Source organism: Nuphar pumila, chromosome 15, assembly GCF_984573655.1.
Source record: "Nuphar pumila chromosome 15, dmNupPumi1.hap1.1, whole genome shotgun sequence".
NCBI classification, from domain to species: Eukaryota; Viridiplantae; Streptophyta; class Magnoliopsida; order Nymphaeales; family Nymphaeaceae; genus Nuphar; species Nuphar pumila.
The window spans coordinates 14,899,776-14,921,283 of NC_143263.1; the positions used below are offsets into that span (position 1 = coordinate 14,899,776).

The 21,508-nt window shown below is 37.7% G+C and overlaps 1 protein-coding gene across 4 annotated transcripts in view; it reads left to right on the forward strand.

Moving 5' to 3' along the window:
- The window catches only part of LOC149814599 (putative LRR receptor-like serine/threonine-protein kinase At1g07650), a 32,966-nt gene extending 11,993 nt beyond the window's left edge, over positions 1–20,973 (forward strand). The window contains exons 8-24 of one of the 4 annotated variants that reach the window (XR_016427807.1): positions 5,506–5,577; positions 5,663–5,734; positions 5,821–5,892; positions 5,987–6,058; positions 6,178–6,249; positions 6,337–6,402; positions 11,094–11,162; positions 11,252–11,287; positions 11,424–11,482; positions 11,596–11,972; positions 12,043–12,238; positions 13,135–13,278; positions 14,274–14,392; positions 15,172–15,382; positions 15,496–15,717; positions 20,130–20,280; positions 20,356–20,973. Coding sequence is in view for 3 of the 4 variants with exons in the window: in XM_089988238.1 (XP_089844364.1) it covers positions 5,506–5,577; positions 5,663–5,734; positions 5,821–5,892; positions 5,987–6,058; positions 6,178–6,249; positions 6,337–6,402; positions 11,094–11,162; positions 11,252–11,287; positions 11,424–11,482; positions 11,596–11,972; positions 12,043–12,238; positions 13,135–13,278; positions 14,274–14,392; positions 15,172–15,382; positions 15,496–15,733; positions 20,130–20,280; positions 20,356–20,745 (2,416 nt within the window). In the remaining variant the exon portion in view is untranslated. Of the gene's footprint in view, positions 1–5,505; positions 5,578–5,662; positions 5,735–5,820; positions 5,893–5,986; positions 6,059–6,177; positions 6,250–6,336; positions 6,403–11,093; positions 11,163–11,251; positions 11,288–11,423; positions 11,483–11,595; positions 11,973–12,042; positions 12,239–13,134; positions 13,279–14,273; positions 14,393–15,171; positions 15,383–15,495; positions 15,734–16,048; positions 17,321–20,129; positions 20,281–20,355 lie in introns of those variants that run through there. The other 3 variants (XM_089988238.1, XM_089988239.1, XM_089988240.1) reach the window with 3 other exon arrangements.
- Positions 20,974–21,508: the final 535 nt, after the last annotated feature.

The window sequence follows — 21,508 nt, forward strand, 5'->3', positions numbered from 1 at the left end:
TGCTATCATATACTTCCACAAATTCTCATTATCACGACTCTTACTTAGATTTCTATAACACTCTCTTTTAACCTTAATAGCTAATTTGACATCCTCGTTCCACCATCATGTATCCTTACCTAGCGGTGCACCGCCTTTAGACTCACCCAAAACCTCCTTAGCCACCTTTCTCATGCCACCCGCTATCTTATTCCACATTTATTTTGAATCCTCCTCGAGACACCAATCAACTTCCTTAACTACCTGCTGTACAAGCATTCCTTGTTTAGCTCCTTTCAGTGCCCACCACTTAATTCTAGGATCTATCCTATGTCTATCTCTTTTGCGGCATTTTCTAATTCTAAGATCTAAAATTAAGACTCTATGTTGTGTAGCTACACTTTCTCCCCGTATAACCTTACAATCGATGTTTTAAATATATAATATATATTTTTTAGTATATATTTAGTTGTGTCCCCATACCCATATTTTTTGAAATTGTCGTGTTGTACCCTCCATACCTGTACCCGTACGCATACACGTACTAGTACTCAGGTGACATAGCTCATTGGCACCTTCCTAACCGGTAATGAAATTTCTAAAAAATCTAATGAAACATGAGACCTGTTAATCATATGGGTTCACATGTTTTCAATTTTCTAAGAATATTTTCTAGAGTGGATTCCTATTATAATGCCCCAAGATTTTAAACCTGAAAAATGCGTAAAATTCTAAAAATTTTCATTTTGTATCGAAACCTCGGGTAGGTTATAGAATGATTAATTACAATAATACTGAATTTAAGACAATTACCATTTTTCAAAGTGATTTTATTCCATAAACAAAGTAATTTACAAAATCTGAAATAACAGTAATGTTTTCTAAAACAACCAGTGAAGTTTATCCAAACACTCAGTTTTCGAGAAAGGAAAATTACTGGCTCTTTGACATCGTCTTAGTTTCCCGCAACCGTTATGTTGCAGCTACTCAGTACATGAAATTGTTTTAGTAGGGAGTTAGAACAACCCCCAACGGAAAAACAATAACAAAACATACATGCATAGAAACAAACATATATATGAAATAATAGTCTTTTCATTTAAATAAGCAATTATCAGTGCAGATAAATAACAATTCAATATTATATGCAATAATCTTACTCATGCATGATCATTCAATTCATGCATGACCTACCAATGCAAGTGAAGCAATCATCATAGGCATGAATCACTTATAATTCATTTCATTTACATTTTCTTTCTTAGATGATGCATGTCATGCTTAATTATATACATAAAACACTTGTTTCTCTTTCTTTATATTCTACTGGTACGATGCAGACGACACTCAAATTAGAGGCTCGACTTAGGGGTATATTCAATCAATATGTATCTTATTATCTTGGTTTTGCTTCTCTTTTTCTATTCTTTGGTGAGGGGCGATTCGACGAGAGAGAAACCCCAACACCTGCATCATAATATATCAAACTTGATTTTCAGCTGAAACAATATCACCGCCACTCCACGACACTGATGGCAGCTATTCCCTTCTATCCGTAGTTGGGGAAGCAACCCTCCGTGCTTTAATAAAATCCTACTGAGCACAGTATACCTGCTTACTCTCACATTATAAGTTATAAGAGAATTAACATATACATTCTTTATCATTTGATTAATTCTCTTGACATACATGTTTTAAACTATAATTAATCTTTTATAGGTTCAATAACCTCTAAAGGGCACAAGCACACATGATTTCATTTAACCCAAGGTTATCGGCCACCCATTTAAGGCACTAATATATCAGTCTAGTTAACTGTACACAAGGTCAAGAGCTACTCATTCAGGCTCGAGCCATCATAAACTAACAATTACATAACATGGTTTTCATCATAAACATTCTACAATACATGCATACATCATTCAATATGCATTCCATTGTTCATTATGTCATAAGCATAAACATCGTGCAAATATGCATCGTAAATTCATATTGTACTCATGCATCAAAATCTATTTTTTATTCATACACACGTAAAATTACATAAAGCATTTTTAAGCATGCATATTTAAAAAGCCTGAGTCACATACATACAATTATTCAAAAACTTCAAAAATGCATTCACATATACATGTTGGCAAAATCCGAATTGCATGAATTTGCTTGTAAACTTGAATATATATGTATTTTCATTTGAAACATATTTGAAACATTCACGTATGGATAATTTGAATTTTTTTTGCACACATTGGTAGTTTTGTTCATAAAATTCAATGGTTTCATAAATATATATTTTTCTCTTAAAACATGCAGAACAAACAATTTCTGAAACTATATATATATATATATATATATGAAAATTCATGCATTTTAAATAATCTAAAAGTATGCATGTATGTAAGTTGTCGTAAACCTACCATGTAACACGTGTGGTCTTACAAGGAATGGAGAAATCTTAAAAATACCTTTGAAGATTATTCTCGATAAGCATGACATAGATTGTATTTTACTAACGATTCAGATTCGAACGAGGATGCATGCGATTACCTCGAGTTTCATGTCGCAAGTATGGAAAAGTGGATCCGATGATGGTGGTGGTGGTGCAGTTCTCGAAACCACTGCTACAGTGGCAGTGATGCGGTGGTTGCGACAGTGGGGCCCTCTCAACCCGCCACCTTTTTTTTTTCTTTTCTCGACAAAGGAGCCGAGAGAGAAGTGATAGTCGACCCCTCCCGAGAGCAAGGGAGCAGAGAGAGGGGAAGAGTTGGGCGACTCTTCCTGTCCTGCCGGGAAAAAAGAGAGGCAGAGGGTGGGTGGGTGGCCCTCTGCTTGCCGAAAATGTAAGATGGGGCAGGTGGCCACTCCTTTCCGTCAGAGAAGAAAACAAAGGAGGGGGAAAGGCCGTTGGGCCTGCTTCCTCCGGCCAAAACAGGAACGAAGAGCGGGAGGAGGGAGGTGTCCAGTGAAGGGAAGAAGCAGTGGGGAAGAAGGTGGTTTGGTTGGCTGGGGCTGGCGCAAGGTGGATGGTGGTGGCGATGGTGCACGGTGGAGGCCTGCACCCTCTTACCGGGAACACATAACAAGGAGAGGAAGAAGAAGCCGGCCAGGCATTGGTGCTGGCCGAAAAACAGAGGCGAAGGCAGAGAGGGAGCCGGGTCCTGTGGTAGGCGGGCGACCTGCCGACGATGGTGGCTCCGGGTGGTGACAGTGGAGAGAAGGAGCAAGAAGGAAATGCTCTGGTGGTGTCGTCATTGGCTTGAGGGTTCTGCTCATCAAAAGAGAGAAGGGGGGGGGGTGTTCGGCCCTCTCGTCGAACTCAGAGAGCGAGAGTGAAAGAGAGAGAGAATAGTTCTAATGAAAAAACATAGGAGTAGGGGTTTAAATAGTGAGGGAGAGCGTGGTCGAGGGGTACCCTTTTGATACCTGATGTGAGGCAGGGTATGTGAGGCGAAGTGACTGAGGTGACTTTTGAGGTTGGGTGGATCCAACTCCAACCCCCCCCATATGGTTGGATGGGGTTTTGGGTCCTAGGTTAGATCCTATTGGATCCAACTCACATGGGTTGATAACAGTGGAGTTGTGGGTTGGATTCACTTGGATCCAACCCCAACTCATTTGGGTTTGGATTTGGTGAAACCCACTTGGGTCTCATTAAACCTAAATCCAATTCACTTTAGTATATATATATATATATATATAGTGAGATCCATTTGGGTCCCAAATGGACTCAAATCCTATTCACATAAGAGTTATCCAAGTGGGTATTATTGGATTCAAACAAATTTATTTTATTTTAATAAGATTCATTTGGGTTTTAAATGGATCCAAAAGCCTTAGCAGGATTCAATTGGGTATCCAAGTGGATTCGATGTTCCTATTTTACTTAGTGGAATCCATTCGGATCTCTAAATGGATCCAAAATATCTTTTCCTTAGTGGGATCTATTTGGGTCTCTAAATGGATCTCAAACTCATTTTATTTAATGAGATCCAATTTGGTCTTTAAATGGATACAAAATGCTTTCTACTTTTGAAAGAGATCCATTTGGGTCTCAAATTGATCGAAATCTCTTTTATGTCTGGTTTAGACCCTAGTTTAAACCCCGGTATGGGTCTAAACCCTATCCAAATTCATTCAGGTTGACCTGTATCATTCAAAGATCCAATTCTGAATAATTTAAGATCCAATCGATCTTATGTGTTCATTCAGATAGTTCGAACTTATGTTGGTGTTGGTTGATCCTCATGGATCTTCATTGAGGTCCAGATCCAAATACCTCATATAAAACCTCATAAGTCCCCAATTAAACATTAAATAACTTAAATAAATGCCAAAATACTAACAATAATCAATTGCTAAATAATCGACCAGCATTAGCTAATTAATTTGCCATAAAATGATATTTAATCAAAGCTAAATACTAGAAAAAATCAGAAAAAATCTTCTTTTATCTATTTAGAAATTCTGAGAAATTTTTGGACTTTACACCTATATACCACTTAGTCTTTCCTAGAGTTGTTAGTTTAAGAAGTGGGGGCGAGAAGCGATTCAAAAAGCGGAAGCGAAAAGCAGGGCACTTCTAAAATATTAGAAAGCGGAAAGCGTGGGACGACTTAGAAGCGAACCGAGAATCATCACGAAAGCGAGAAGGGAAGCGAACTGGAAGCGACCTAGGATTTGAGTGAGAAGCTAATAGGAACCAAATTTTCCTAATATTTGTCAAAAAAAAATTTGTTAAAGGCTCCAAACCCAAAAAAAAAAGAAAAAATGTGCATCCTAATATTGGGAAGGGAGTGGGAAGCGATTGGGAAGTGATTGGGAAGCAATTGTGAAGTGGCTTCAAAGTGATTGGAGAAGCCAAATGGGAAGTGTGCTTCCCAATCAAAATGGGTGCTTCCCCACGTGTTTCGGAAGTGTCAGGTTTCGTGCTTCCGAAGCACGTTTCGGGGAAGCACGCTTCCCCAAGCCCATAGGTGCTTCCGGTAACCCTGATCTTTCCGATCAACCACTAGTATGAAACTGTGAGGTGAGATATGATCAGATGCATTTTGACTAGAAATACTGAGAACGGTATGCTCCACATACATACTTATATCCAGCCTAGTACAACATAAAATAAATCTGATATCCTACCTACTATTAAGGATGTACTATGATTCATAGCCCTGAAAATGGATGTGGCTTGAACCCCATAAATGAGCAAAACCAAGTCAACTGGGACTGTTACTGGAACTGGCATCAGTGAACCCAGCTAGTAGTAATAGATGATGCCTACCATAAATGAGATGGACATGCGCAACCTATTGTTCTGCACTGTAATAGCAGTGCAATATAATTTTGATAAAACAAATGTTTTCAATTAATACAGGACTTCTTTTTCTGTTTTGAAAAGTATGACAAACTTTGGTGCTATCATTACAGATCAAACTGTGTAAAATTTAAGGTTACAATATGACAAATCAATTATTATAAGAACATGATTAATGAGAAAACAAATGATTTGCTGAAAGATTACTTGCACTGCAGTAGGATAAGTGACAATGGATTTTCTGGAAAACTGCCTGAATTTATTGGGAAGTGGAAGTGGCTGGACAAATTGTAAGTTCTATCAATTACATTAGGAATGATTGGCAGAAACTTCTTCTATATGCTCCACTGATTCTTCATTATGAGTTTGTATCAGAGCAATCGAGGGCACTAATCTTATGGGGCCTATTCCATCTGGCATCAGCAATTTGGAAAGTCTATCACAGTTGTATGTTTCCTTATCAAGTTAGTAATATTTTATTGTTCTGTCTAGTTCTGTCACAACATTGATGATCTTGGCACTGTGATTTGCAGGATGATTAATGGCATAAATGGAACAAGTTCAAGATTCCCGGATCTGAGCAGAATGAAGAAGTTAAAACGACTGTGAGTTGAATGGCCACATTGATTTTGCGTCATGAATTTATACTAGTCTATGCCACTCTATGGACTAAACTAACATTCTGATTCTATGATTTAGGATACTGAGGAACTGTATGCTATCTGATCAAATCCCTCAATATATTGATCAATTTACAAGCTTGAAGATACTGTAAGTAATTAATTATTATGTAAAGGTAGTAGACTGAACACAAAATGCTAGGTGGGATACCCATGACAATGGCTGGTGTTCATTACATAATTCATTGTTCTTTTTTTTTTACCTTTCAGGGACCTAAGCTTTAATAATTTGACTGGTGAGGTGCCAGGGTCTTTAGAAGGCATCAAAAAGTTAGACTTCGTGTAAGTGTATTTGTTTTAAATGGTAGCACTTATTTTTTCCAACAAATAGTTGGCATGTTAACATGGCCATAAGAAAATACTTTGTAGGTTTCTGAACAACAACAGCCTAACTGGCACCATACCTGATTCAATATTGAGGACGAATAAGGAAGTGTATGTTTCTCCTTTGACAAATCTACATTATTCTTTAAGGGATAGAAAAGAATTCTATTGGTAATGATGTATTATTTCTTCTAGAATGTCTTATTTTATTTTATAATATATGACAGTAGTTAACCCTTTGTTTGTTTTATTTATTGTTCACTTGTTTGTCTGTGTTAATTGCTCGCTAATTTTTCATGACCTCACTTCATGTTCACAATTCATCAGATAGAAAGTAATGAAAACATGTGTGCCAGTATATAGTCATCATGAATAGGACTACAAACATCATAAGGTGTAACCTCAAAAAGTGTACAACTATCATCACCACAAACGAAATCTGTTCCAGAACTTCCTTTCCCTCTTGTAATTATCTTAAAGGACTATACTACGGACCCAACTGCACAGAAATACAAAATTTACTTTCTGATTCGTTTACATGTGTAACACCCCGATCTGGGACCTCAGGAGTCCGAGTTCGGTTGGTATTACTTCCCAGAGGGAAGAGTGCAAAGCTTACACAGTGAAAACGTGGCAAAAAAAAAAAACTTTTTATTTCATTCTCATAAATCAAACTTTTTCTTACAATTGTTCATCATTCATAATAACTAAAACAAATACATCTTATTCAATGACAAGGAAAGTAGAAATATACCATTGCTCTGCTGAAGACTGAAAAAGAACTGCTCACAAACGACTGATTTAATACCTGGAACCTACAGTTGTAATTAAACACAAATGGGGGTGAGTCTACAACCCAGTAAGAGATAATCATAAGTAAATAAACAACACTTTACAACTGTAGTGGGCTCTAAGCCCCTAGTCTTATTTTAATTCTCGATACACCACACATGTTTGTCTATTTTAATTTCTCCCATTATCATTCTCAATTACTCTCTTTCACACAACTATCACTAGGCTGGCTATACCGGTAATAGCCATCTATGGGCGTAGCAACCCTGTAGAACACCCCAATTCTACATGTTGGCCAGACAATGAACCATACACTCTCAGTGGTCCCCAGACCACCAGGCACTGCAGTGAACCACCACGGGGACCCCACCGGTAGCTAGCCGGGGGATCAAGCTCTCAATCTCGGTATGGTTCATGCTACATCCTAAACATGATGGTTATTAACCATCCATGGTCCTCTAGAGTCTCAAACCAGTGTGAGTGAAATCCTAAGTCATAGCCAAGTTCACACATTGAACAATATTCTCAAATTCAAAGTTCACTCGTTCCCTCACGAGTGATGTCATGACTAATCACAACAATCTCATTCTCAATCTCATGATGACGTTAGGACTCACACCGCTCTCACTTAGCACGCAATGATGTAGTGTCTCTACATCATTAAATCACCGGCGGCCCACTCTCCATGGTGGCTGCACTCTGGCCGCGAACCAGGTAACCCTTGCCACAGGTCGCCACTTTCGGGATTTAAGGGGTACTGCATGCTGAACTCTAAATATCCATTCACACCACATGAATGAATTAAATGAGACTCTAATCTAACTCAATCTCATCACAATGCATGATATAAATGCTCAATTAACATGCAATCATAAACCCAATCTCTTTCCATCATGCATGACATATTAACACTAACATGCATCTCAAAATAAACATGTATTTAAAGTAACTCATAATTGTCAAGCATGGAATTTATGCATGTCAAGGTCTAACACAAAGCTATCATGCTAATCACATGATCCCTATAGCACTACGATAACAAGCAACGTGTAAAGGGTTTATTCACATCTAAAATTACTTATAACATCCCTTACCTCAAGTGCAAACATTGTACTTCCACCGAAGGTGAGTCTCAAGATGCTCTAACAATAGGATCTGGTCATTAAAGCAATATATTTGAATTAATTCACAAACCTCTTACTAAAATTACCAAAATACCCCTCCCGAATCTTATTAAAGAAACCACGGTTTCTGTATTACTATTTTGACTGAAGTTCATAGACCAATGGATTCCTCTTTTTAATACGAATCCAACGCACCAAACCTTGCTCGATTCCGAGTTCGGAGTGCGAAGATATGTCCATTTCACAGAAATGGATCTCACGGATCCAAATGGATCTCTTGGCGCATTTCGGATTTCGGGCTAATCCGAGACTATTTTAAGATCCAATCCTGATCTGGATCCAAACCCTGTCTGTTTGGATTCAGATCCTTCTCATGACTGGATCCAACACTGCTGACTGGATCCAGAAAGTCTCACCGGGTCTGAACTGGATCTGTTCTTTTCTGACTGGATCCAGAATAGCCTGACTGGATCCAGGATAGCTAGGTTGGATCTGGGCCTGCAGGACTGGATCCTGGCCAGTCTGATTGGATCCAGACCTGCCTGACTGGGTCCAGATCCGAGACTGATCCAGTCAGATCTGGACCTGGTTGATCTGGATCTGAGAGAGGTCCAGATTGAACTGGGTCCGAACAGAAAAACCCAGATCCAGATCCGAAAGTTTTGGTTTGGACCTTGGTTCAACCGGATTGGTACAGATCTGATCCGATCTGAACCGGTTCTGCCTGAACCCACAAATAACCCGATCGGTTTTGCTTGAACCGGTTCGGCCTGAACCGGTTTGGCTTGAACCGATTTGGTCTAAACCGGTTCGGCCTGAACCGGTTCAACTGGAACCGAATCGGTTTGAACCAGTTTGGCTGGAACCGGTTCGATCCGAGCCGGTTCATCCAACTCTCACAACCCGGTTTGGTCTGGGTGCGACCCGGACCGACCCGGTTCGGTCTAGGTCGCACCCAGGCCGAACCAAATTTTTTTTTTTTTTTTTTAAGTACACAGTCTGGGCGCGACATGGGTCGCACCCAGACCGACCCGGTTCGGTCTGGGTCACCCCAGACCGACCCGGTCTGCATAAAAAGGACCGAAAGGGGCAAGGCCCCTTTCGTTTACAGGGAGGGGGCGGCCCCCTGCCGACCCTCTCCACTGTGTCCAGGAGGGCATCGGCCGGTGGCCGGTGCAGGCCGCCCCCCCAACGCAGGGAGATCGGCCACCGGCGTCGGCCGGCTTGCCGATCCCCTCTCTCCTCTCTCTCCCCCCCTCTCTGTTTCTGATTTTTTTTTTTTTTAACAGTAACTCGCCGGCAGCCATGGCTGCCGGCCCCCCCTTGCTTTGACGGAAAAGAAAACGAAGAAGAAGATGAGGGAAGGGGCTTACCTCGCCGCCGTCACCGGTAAGTTCTCTCTCTCTCTCTCGTTCCCCCTTCACTCTCTGCCGCTTGTTTGGGTGCGGTGGAGGGAGGCTGCGTGAGGGTTTTTATAACCTTCACGCAGGGTGAGGATAACCCTCACCCTCCCGCGGATTTCGGGGGGTGAGGCTTATCCTCCCCTCTCCGTTACGCGGTTTCCCCAAAGGGGAAACCGCAGTTTCCAATTTTTTTTTTTTTTTTTTTTTTAAGCTTATCCCCTCCGGCGACTTTGCCGGAGGGGGTTTTACAACATGTTAATAGCTTGCTAACTAATGCATGAGTTTACTTCATGTTTAAAATTTTACAGATAAAGAGCAGTGGAACATGATAAAACATCAACAGGTTATCATAGATAGGGCTACAAATGTCAGGTGTAATCTCAAAAGATGTACAACTCTTGTGACCACTGAGCACAAACCAAATTGCCTCCAAAAACATCATTTCCTCTTATAACTATCCTACAGAACTTTATTACAGGTGCAGCCATGTGACGGTAGAAGATTTTATGAACATTTTATCCTACATGATAGGGATTTTCTAATTAATGGCTGTAAGAGAGTCATAATGTGCCATCTTAAATTCACAAAATCTCTTTTATGACAACTCGGTGTTTTTTCCTTTTCAATATGTTTCTAATTTATTCTCTTTCATCTCATATGAATGTAAACAGTAATTCTTTAGTTAACTGTAAAAGTAGAAAAAAAAATTGCCATTTAATCTTATAATCCCAGTCATTTTTGTGGCACACTAAATCGTAACTTACCAAGATTCCCACTTTAGTAAGGTCTCCAAATAAATTTAACTTAGCCATACACATGCACCCACACACAAGGGGACTATATGACTTTATCAGAAGCCGCCCTGCTGCTGATGATGATCATTTTAATGAACCATGACAATGCCAAAACATGGATGGTCATATCGCCTTATTTTTCATTCATGCTGATCAATCACAAAAGGGCCAGCAGTGAAAATAAGAAGGCTGAACACTCTGCGCATCAAATCCTATTGAATTTGTTACTACCGTTCCACGTTGTTTTGCGACATTGCAATTGCATTGAGACCACCACTATCTGGCCAAGTTGAACAACTGGCATCTGGTTTGTTCATTACAAGTCAACTGAATATTTATGGTAAATCTCGGATTTACTTCATTTTTAGAACCATAATTGATTAGTGGTGATTCTTGTTCTTAAAATTTGCTTCGTCTATCTTATAAAATGAAGAAAATGTCCATCTACTACTTGATGATCATGCGATTAATTTTGTCTACCTATGAAATGTTAATGATCTACTCGAGGTGATGATGTCATCTAACCATTAAATCTTACCTTTATTTTTGACTTTGATATCAAGCCCTGTTTCAAGTTCTTCCACTTTGCAACTTCCAAGTATAAAAGGCATTAGATGATTTCTCATAACATGTTTCCCTTGCATTTTTCTCTGGTGTTTCTTTCAATTGATATTGGCATTATTTTATAGGGATTTGTCATACAATAACTTCACAATTGTGACTTCTGAAGCATCATCTAATTGCATGCAACAAAAAGCGTAAGAGTCCTTCTTCCTGTACTTTATGATTTTCAGATTTCCTAGAATCCATCTTGTTTCTCACTGGCATTTCTATCATCCATCTTCAGCAATTTAGTTAAAAGCTCGACGACATTGGAAAACCAGTAAGCTTCTCTTTACAATTTGGCAGTATGTTAATTTCTCTTGCTTCCGAATGCTCAATGAATATGCTTACCAAACATAAATAATGCAAGTAGTTAAGATACTATTTGTTATTGACATTTTCCACATTTAATACAGGAATATTATACATCCTTGCATGAGGACAAATTTTCCCTGTGATGCCAAAAAACCAAAATGTGAGTCTGCTCCTTTTTGCGTTTTTCTTTTTGAACCCAAAGCCAGAGGTATTGATTTCTTCTAAACCTGGCTTTTTAACCCACATAAATTGTGTTTGTAACACATTTGGCAGACTCTTCTTTTCATATAAAATGTGGGGGCAATAAAACTAGTGATGGCAACACAACATTTGATGGAGATGATGGAACAACTAATGCTGCAACTTTCTTCATAAGTTCTGATGGAAACTGGGCATTGAGCAATACAGGGACTTTTCTGGACAATGATGATGACAACGATGAGTACACTGTGGCCAACAGCTCAACACTCTCTATGCCCAATCCAAAACTGTACACAACAGCGCGTATTTCTCCACTCTCTCTCAAATACTATGGACTATGTCTCTGGAATGGACCTTATACAGTGAAGCTCCACTTTGCTGAAATAGTAATAACTGATGATAAAAACTTTAGCAGCCTGGGAAATCGAATATTTGATGTGTATATTCAGGTAAGCAATCAAGTCATAGGAAAGCTCTGACAAAATTTTTTAGGACTTACATTATACTATCTAAATGCAGGGGAAGCTAGAATTGAAGGATTTTAACATCAAAACTGATGCAAACGGATCTGGCAAGGCCACTGTGAAGACATTTCATGTGAATGTGACAAGTAACATACTGGAGATTCACTTCTTTTGGGCTGGAAAAGGCACTACGGGAATTCCAAAAAGAGGAGTATATGGTCCTCTTGTATCAGCTATTTCAGTCGAGGCTGGTAAGTCTCACTCATTTATTCAGTATAATTTATTTTATTATTATTTTTTTTATGTCTGTCCATGTATCATCAAATTTCATGCTGTGCTTATTCCTCCATTTTAGAAAGGAGATATTAAGCACCAAATCAACTTGGACGTATTTTAGATGGAGCCTACCTCTGGTGGTACACTCCATCCCACTAGGATGAGTGGGTGGTGTTAACAATTTGCAGGTTTTCCATAGGTAAATTTAACCAAAACATTGAATTCTGAATTGATCGTCAAGCTGAAACAAACATATCACATAATATTGCTATTGTCTAGGGAAACTTACATAAAGGGGCAATGATTTAATTACTGCATATTTAGGTGCCTGCACATTCAATATCAACAAAAACTATCTCGGTTTCACATATTGATAAGAAATTGAGAAATACAAAAACTGAGACAAGGCAGTGTCTGAGCTAAGCGCCTTGGATTCGACATTGGTTGAACTTTCTGATTAACATAGTAACCAGACCAATGTATGACTGTGCCAATAGACCAGTCTAAGATACACTTTGTAGCTGACCCTAGTACCCACAATTAGATGACTAGGCAACTAATGCTCCAACTTAGGAAAACATATCTTCCTGGTTTGTAAGGTCTCACATCCGTTCATAATACCTGCACCCTGGAATGAACGGCATGGACTTAGTTGTCTTGGTACTATCTGTAGTCCAGTCTCCATGTCCTAGCTGTTGGAGTTAGCTGTCTTGGTACTATCCCTAGTCCACTGTTCAAGTCCTAGCTATTTGTAACGTGTGTCCATGTGTATGCATGTGTGGGGCATGTGAAGAGAGGGAGTCTATTTTCTAAATTATCGTTATTGTTCTCTTTCAGAACCTGATACAAATTTTTGCTTTCTATCTGCAAGATTTTGAGCCTCCTAAGGCAGATAATGGCAGGAAGACTATCATCAGCATTGTGATTGGTGTGGTATCTTTTTTGTTGTTGATATTCTTGATTATCGCTATCCTTTGGAAGAAGGGATTTCTCTGCCACAAACCAGACGAAATAGGTAAGAATAAGTGATGCAATAAAACACATTAAGACGTGATATTCTATTTTGGATTTTTATTTTTTAAGTCAAATGCATAATTAACTAGTATTAGCTTCTGTTTATTTGTATTTATGCTTATTTTCAACATCTAATTTTTATGTTTGTGCTATGTAAATAGTTTGCATTAGCATTATAAAATCAACAAACCTTGGTTCAGCAAAAGGCCCAAGAATAGCAACTAATGTTGGTTGATCCAACTAGTTATGTTCATTTCCAAAATGCTACGATCCATGGGTTAAAACAGATTCGACTGATGGATCCAATATGGGTGTGCTAAGTTTTTGATGAAGTAGGATCCAACAAAGACACACATAAGTTTGAATGGGCTATTTGAGCCCAAATTAGCGCAAACATGAATAAACCTAGTCTCGACTTGGATCTTCATGGCTAGGACCCATATTAGATTGTGGTGTCAATTTTGGGGTTTAACTATTTCCAAGTTATATCCAACATAGATGCAATCCATATACACCCAAAAACATTTTTGTCATCCAAGAAATACTTTTATTTGTCGTTCATAATTATTGGTAAATATTGTTTCTATTTGTATGTAAAAACAGTAAGTAAATAGATCCATAGCACTTAAAGAACATAATTATGGAACAATTCTTCATTGATAGTTGCTCATAGCTTACTAAGAATTACATTTGAAAAAGATTGCGCATTGTAAAACTTATGTTAGTCCATTCATGAATTTAATCTACTTCCATCTTATTAATTTATGTATCTTCAATATTTTGTGAAAACTAAACAATTATTATATCATTTGGGTGAACCTACTCCAGTCGTAGCTCACCATTTCATAGCCAGTAAATGCGTTTGTCATTGGAGTTCTTTTGGAATAAGCTCTTCCCATAAAATGCCAGATTAAAAACTCATGTACTTTTTTGCAACCTGTGTAATTATTTCATTGTAGCCTTACCATTTATTTTCTAACCATGCTGCTTTACCAGAACTTCGGCGACTTGACCTCCAAACTGGTTCCTTCACTTTGAGGCAAATTAAAGCTGCTACAAACAACTTTGATGCTGCTAACAAGATTGGGGAAGGAGGCTTTGGATCAGTTTACAAGGTATAGTTATTACCATGGTTGCCAGTCAAGGAAGCGGGAGCGGGAAGCCATACGGGGAAGCGGGAGCGGGAAGCGAGGCACTTTAAAAAATTTAGGAAGCGGGATTTGTGGGGTGACTTAGAAGCCAATCACGAACCGTCTCGAAAGTGACCTAGGAATCGAGGTTGAAGAAAAAAAAAAGAAAAAAGAAAAATAAAAGAAAAAAAGAAGAAGAAAAAAAAGGGGGAAGCGTGGGGGAAATGCGAGAAAGCGAGGGGAAGCACGCTTTCCAGCGTGTTTCAGAAGCACGACATTTCGCGCTTCGGGGAAGCACTTCCCCGATTAACTAGGTGCTTCCGGTAACTCTGGTTATTACCAATCTACCGAGGTGACTATATTACATGCCTTCATGTAAAGAAGGCCATAGTTTCTGGATTGCCATCAGTAACACTGACCTTTAAGTTCTTAAACTCCCACTGTTCAGATACTGTGTAGCCAAGACTCTGTCAACAGCCTCAAGGCAAAATTTCGCTCTACGATTTTGACTGAAGTACATAGTTTTTTCAAGTAGTCAATTTAGCTCTTATTTGTTACAAGAACAACTTCTTCTTTTTTTTCTTTTAACCATTGCGTGAAAGTGAAAAAGGTTCAAACTATTGTCAGTCATTTGATACTGATTCTCAGAAAATTTGGGGGGGGGGGGGGGGGGGGGGGAATCATCAATATGACGTTGCTGCTGTTTATGTCAGTTAACTGTTGAATGCTAATTGGGAGAGAAAACTGCCCATGTGTCGATTCAGGGACATCTATCAGATGGAATCATTGTTGCAGTTAAGCAGCTTTCTTCCAAATCAAAGCAGGGAAGCCATGAATTTATCACTGAGATTGGCATGATTTCTGCCTTGCAACACCCAAACCTTGTAAGGCTGTACGGTTGTTGTATTGAAGGGAAACAATTACTGCTTGTATATGAATACATGGAAAACAATTCTCTTGCCCATGTTCTATTTGGTAATCTTGCTGATGATCATTTTTAAATGCTCCTCTAAGTTTGCCTTTCTCCAAATCCATGTGTTTGTGATTTGTGTAACTCTATTAATACCTATATGGTTGGATTTTTATAGGTCCAAATGAAAATCAACTGAAACTGAACTGGCCTACCCGCTGTAAGATTTGCATCGGAATAGCCAGGGGTCTGGTTTATCTTCATGAAGAATCTACTCTGAAGATTGTTCACAGAGACATAAAATGTACAAACATTCTGCTCGACAAAGATCTGAATGCCAAAATATCTGACTTTGGACTTGCCAAACTTGATGACGATGATAACACCCACATCAGCACTCGTATAGCTGGAACTTTGTAAGTTCAACTCTCTGTTTTATTATTGCCTTATTGCTTTGAGTTCCTATTCTTTTGTTTCCTAGTGCAATCGCAGTCATAATCATCTAGGTGCTTTCTTTTCTTAATTTGACATCTTTATTAGGTAGAGAAAATCATTAATTTTCTGTAACTATGTAAGATGAAATTTGTTTTGCTGTCTTCCATAATTGTTTCAACGGTTGTGAACAATCAAGAAAAGTTTGTTATGCTTGTTCATAAAAAAATAGTGATATACCTCAGGATATTTCTGGAGTTACAGGAGCAATTTGCTAATACTATTGATAAATTTGACAGGAACCACATAGGCCCTGTCTTGTTGCGTGTTAGTCTTGTGACTAAACTGCATGATTGTCATGGATCATGGGCCTGCGCTCTCTACGTGTTGTCAAAATTTAATGAATATATAAGTTTATAAGTCCATTTTCAGGACAAATATCTTGTGAAGGTCATAAGCTGATAAATCTAGTCATTCAAGCCTTATAAGAGGATTTTTTTCCTCCAACAAACATAAGTATAAAAGGAAGCATGCAGAAAATATTACAGTGAATCTGCAATACAAAGAGTTGAAGAAAAATCATATTGTGATCCTATCTTATGATGCCTCCTTGTTTATAGTTTGATTCGACCTCTAAAAATCTTTCAGTGGTGTCAAAGATGTTGAAGGGTACATTGTCAATGCTTCATTGATACGTGGTGATACTGGCTTCGTTTGTGATGGAGTTATTTCAGACATTTTATCAAGTAGATTGCATGCACCTTGTTTTTGCCGCGTTACTAGCCATCATGGATTTGATTAGGTATTCATCTACCAGTTAGGCATCATCCAAAAACAAGTTTTCAACTTGATTTTGGGGGTCATCCAATGTGCAAACCTCCCCTTATAGGTTATCTTACTAAATCTAAGCCTAAGCTTTATCGCTTTTAAAAAGTTTTTAGGTTAGAGATGCTGATTTTTTTAATAGTAGTGTATTAAACCCAATTTTGAGAACTGATTACTCTATCCAGTTGTACCATGTTGCATTTTGTCAATTTAGAGACTCATTGTGAACCATTTGAACTCACATAATATATACTAGGACAAAACGAACCTGATAATCTACTTAAATGATTATTATTTATTTATTGCTAAGAAATTTTGTTTGTTCATCGTTATAGATGACTTAAGAGAATGCCATATAGGATGAGCTAACATGCAAAGACATCGAATGTAAGTTTTGAACTAAATTAATTGCCAAAAGTTCTCAGGAAGATGAAATTAATTATATGGATGAACATTCTCTAGTAGCTAAGTTAATATCCGTTTGGATTTTTCTTATATAGTAGCACACTTAGGTTAAGAGTTACATCAAATGGATGTTAAAATCATCATCAAGCCTTCTCCCAACTACATGGATCATCTTTATCTGTTTTGTTTCTCCATTCCTTCCTATCTAAGAACAGCATTTGTTACTCTAGAATGTTTTATATTAGCTATTATTGCCTCACTCCTAGCCTTAGGCATTTTTTCTTCTTTTCTATATCATTTTCTCCGTGACAACCTGTCACCTGGGTGCGGGTGCGGTTATGGGTACTTGTATGGAGGGTACGACACCACCATTCCAAAAAATGTGGGTATGGAGACATTACTATATATATATATATATATATATATATATATATATATATATATATATATATTAAATATCACATAAATACAAAATAAATTCAAAATAAACTAAATATAATCTAAATATATATGTTATATCTAAAATATATAATACATACTGAAAATATAATTATAAATTATTTGAATACAAACTTGTATGTGTGGATGGTAAAATTGTGTGTCCAAGTGTTGACGCATGTCGACACGGGTACGAAGGGCAAAATGGAGTGTCCAGGTACCATAGGTGACAACCTTTCTTATTATTACTATGGTAAGTTTTTGCACAACATGCCCAAATTGTCTTGAATGGCATTCTTTGCTTTTTACTTTATTTGTTAATATTCCAAAGGATTTTATGATTTTCAATCTTATTTTTCTTTGTAATTCCATACACTCATCTTAACATATGCATCTCAAATATTAAATACTATACAAAACTGGCCAATCTTATTGCAGTTTCAAGGAAGTGTTATTTTTCTGGAGGCACACATTTATTTAATAACACTTCATTAACCTATTGCTATTTTATTTAGCTAACACAAATTATACTAGTGGTATATTCATCAAATCCATCATTTTGTTGTATTATAAATCTTATGCATCAAAACTTTTGACGTGTTGAATTGCAAGGTTAACATATATTAGTTGTGACATTTTCTCTCATTCTCACTAAAAGATGCACTGGATCTTCTTTATTTTGGTAATTATCTAAACTATTTTTCTCTAATATGATCCTTTAATGATCTAGTTTATTTTGTACATCATCTATATTTTGGCTAATAAGTACTGTAGCATCTTCAAGCAACATACTTCAAGAGATCTCATCTTGGACAAAAGATGTTACTTCATCAATGACTACAAATAAGCATAGGCTTAAAGCAAATCATTAGTATATCTCAATCTTAACCAGAAACATATTTTTACTTGTAGAAGTAGTCCTAATGTTCATTGAAGCTCCATGATACATATCTTGAATGATTTTGATATGTCTATGTCAGATTCCTTCCATATTGATCAAAGTAGTTGTTTTGAAACTCTATCATACTCTTTCTCTAAATCAATACCATATAAAAATCTCCTCTCTTCTTTATAAACTTTTTTATAAGTTGTCTTGATATGAAATTAGCGTCTATAGTTGCTCCTTTTGACATGAAACCAAATTGATATTCTTACTCGTGATTCTCTTTGAAAACATTCCTCTATTATTTTATTAATAAAGTTTCATGGTGTTTAATACCCCTATAGCTAGAGAAATTATGCATGACACATTTACTCTTATATATAGAACAATACTATGGTTTCATAATAAAACATAAGAAAAATAGATTATGTAAACAAAAGAAAAGGTTATGTGGAGCAGAACATTCATTTAGCCAATAGTACTTAACCTTTCATAATGCCATTATCAAAATGGATTATGTGGAAATTTATTGTTAATCAAGCAGTTGATGAATAGTTGGCTCAAAAAGCTAACACGTTGGTACAAAATCAGTGTGTATGATACTGTTACAGAAAATGAAATAGTTGCTGATCAACGTTCGAACACGTGATATGATTGCAACCCCATTGTCTTAAATGTACTTTTGATAAGCTATTTGCAATGCCTATCACCTTTATGAGACTCAAGCATGGCCGAGTTCGTCAGAATATCATTATGGACAAGTTTATGTAACAAGAATATCCTCATGATGTCATAATGGAAGGAAGCCACTTAGAGCTAGCTAGATTAACCCTCATAACAAAGAAAGTGCACCACTAAATAGGAGTAACTTATCTGCCTACATGGTCAAGTGAGAGATATTAGTCATCTGAGCGTGAAGAGGAAATTGCATGAATGTTATGGAGGAACTTGCTTACCCTCTATATGACATGTTAGGCTAGATTTAATTAATATATCAATTTTTAAATTTAATTTAGAAACTGGTTTTTTAAAATCTTTCTAAGATGGTAGGTCTAGCCATTCGAGCCTGAGTGAGATTGTCATTTTTCTCAGATGAGCATAGCATGAAGTAGAACCAACTCAATAGAATATCTCTATAAATAAAGGTGAAATTTAAAAGAAAACAGTAGAGATTACAGCAAATCTTTGACACAAAGAGCTAAATAAAAACCCTACCCTTCTCCTTGGAAACACCTTATCTAACAATGCTGCCTCACTCATAACTTAATCAATCCTCCAAAAGATCTTTCATCGTTTCCCATAAACGATACATTGTGAAAACAAAGAAAACTCGCCATAGTACTTAACAGGCTGTTAGTGTGATAAACGAGATTCAGTGACAAGGGTCAACACTTCCTAAGGTATCAAATGGTGCAAGATTTGTTGCATAGACATATTAGGTGACCCTTGATGCAACTTGTGAACTGGGAAGCAACACCTTGATTCATTTGCCACATTGACTGATGAGGGCAACTCAAGAAACCATCCAAGTCCAAATGGACTTCATTCATAGGGCCATGGCTTGACAAAGCGGTTGCATCTCTCTTATGATGAAGCCAAGTCCGTTCAAGTTGCCTATGTTCATAATAGGCCATGGAGTCTTTTGACATTTGTTGCGAGATACTATGGTTGCCAGTTCCCATGATTAATTAATTCATGGTAAAATGGAAGAACCTGGTTTTGCGCGCATGCTTTGCATAGCTACACTTAAGCAGGACATCTCTGTACTACCCATGGTTTTGGTATGTGAATTGTTTTTTCATGAAAATATAAATCTCGTGCAACTGCAGTGGATACATGGCACCTGAATATGCCATGCGTGGTCACTTGACTTTCAAGGCAGATGTTTACAGTTTCGGAGTTGTCGCTCTTGAAATTGTTAGTGGGAAGAGCAACAGTAGCTATAAGCATTCAAAAGATGGTGATTACCTTCTAGATTGGGTGAGTCTGTGCCCGTTGAATTTCAAAATTCATATAGTCAGTTCCACTCTGCTAATCATTTTTTATTTTCCTCAGGCATGTGTTCTTCAGGATAGAGGGAACCTGCTAGAGCTTGTAGACCCAGATCTGGGTTCAAACTATTCCAAGAAAGAAGCCTTGGACATGATTAACGTGGCTCTCCTGTGCACCAATTCATCCCCTTCACTTCGGCCGGCAATGTCAACAGTGGTGAGCATGCTCGAAGGCCTAACACCCGTGTTGTCCCCACTTCCAACCCCAGCACCATCAAGCGGTGAGTGGAGTAACAGAACACCTAGAGTGCATTCTCAGCACAGCAGCAACCAGAGCCAGAGCCGTTCAACGGAAATGCAATGGACTGGGACCACAATGTCAGGCCCTGAAGAGGACGACGATATTGAGCATCTTTTAGCAGAAAGTTCCCATGAAATCTATCCATTAATATAAACAAAGTGATGTGTCCTATTGTGGGAACTCCCCTGCTTGTCGTCACTCCTCTGTGGTCATCTGGGCTACCAAATTTTATTCATGTGCTTGCAATCTCACACGTAGGATATGGCCCAACGCATAAATGCACACGTGGGCTTCCATCATGTATATATACAGTCGATTGTACGTACTGTTTAGAAAATCATCATCCGTGCAAGCTGTATTGACTCAATTTGACCCACAAAAGTATTCTGCTTGGTCCGTTTGCTATGGTCATACCTTGCATCATCTTTTTTATGTAAAAAATATGATTATTTTTTTGTTTTAAAATTCAAAAAATAACCATATTGTACAGAAAAAATAACATGTCTCCCAAAATGCCTTACAATTTTTAAAATTTGTTCCATGTCAAAATTTGTAAATGCCCAACTTTTTTAGGACCTTTTTATTGTTCTCATGAGCGAACCTTCTGAGGTTCGCACTATATATAGGTATGTTGTCTCGATTTTGCAACCTCTTACTAAAAAGTACATTTGCATGCCGATTTTGCATACCTCACAAAGTCCGCATAACTGAATTTGTGAACCTCTTGTAAATAAAATCTTCGTACCTTTACAAATACCGTACAAAATTCACACATATAAACAACATTCGTGAGCTACCATGTGAATCTCCTTTAAGTAACCGATCATCAAGGTAGTTCGCAAATATATGAAGACATTTAGATATTAATGTTTGTGAATGTCTTTGACTTTTGCATTCTAGTTGATATTTTCAAATT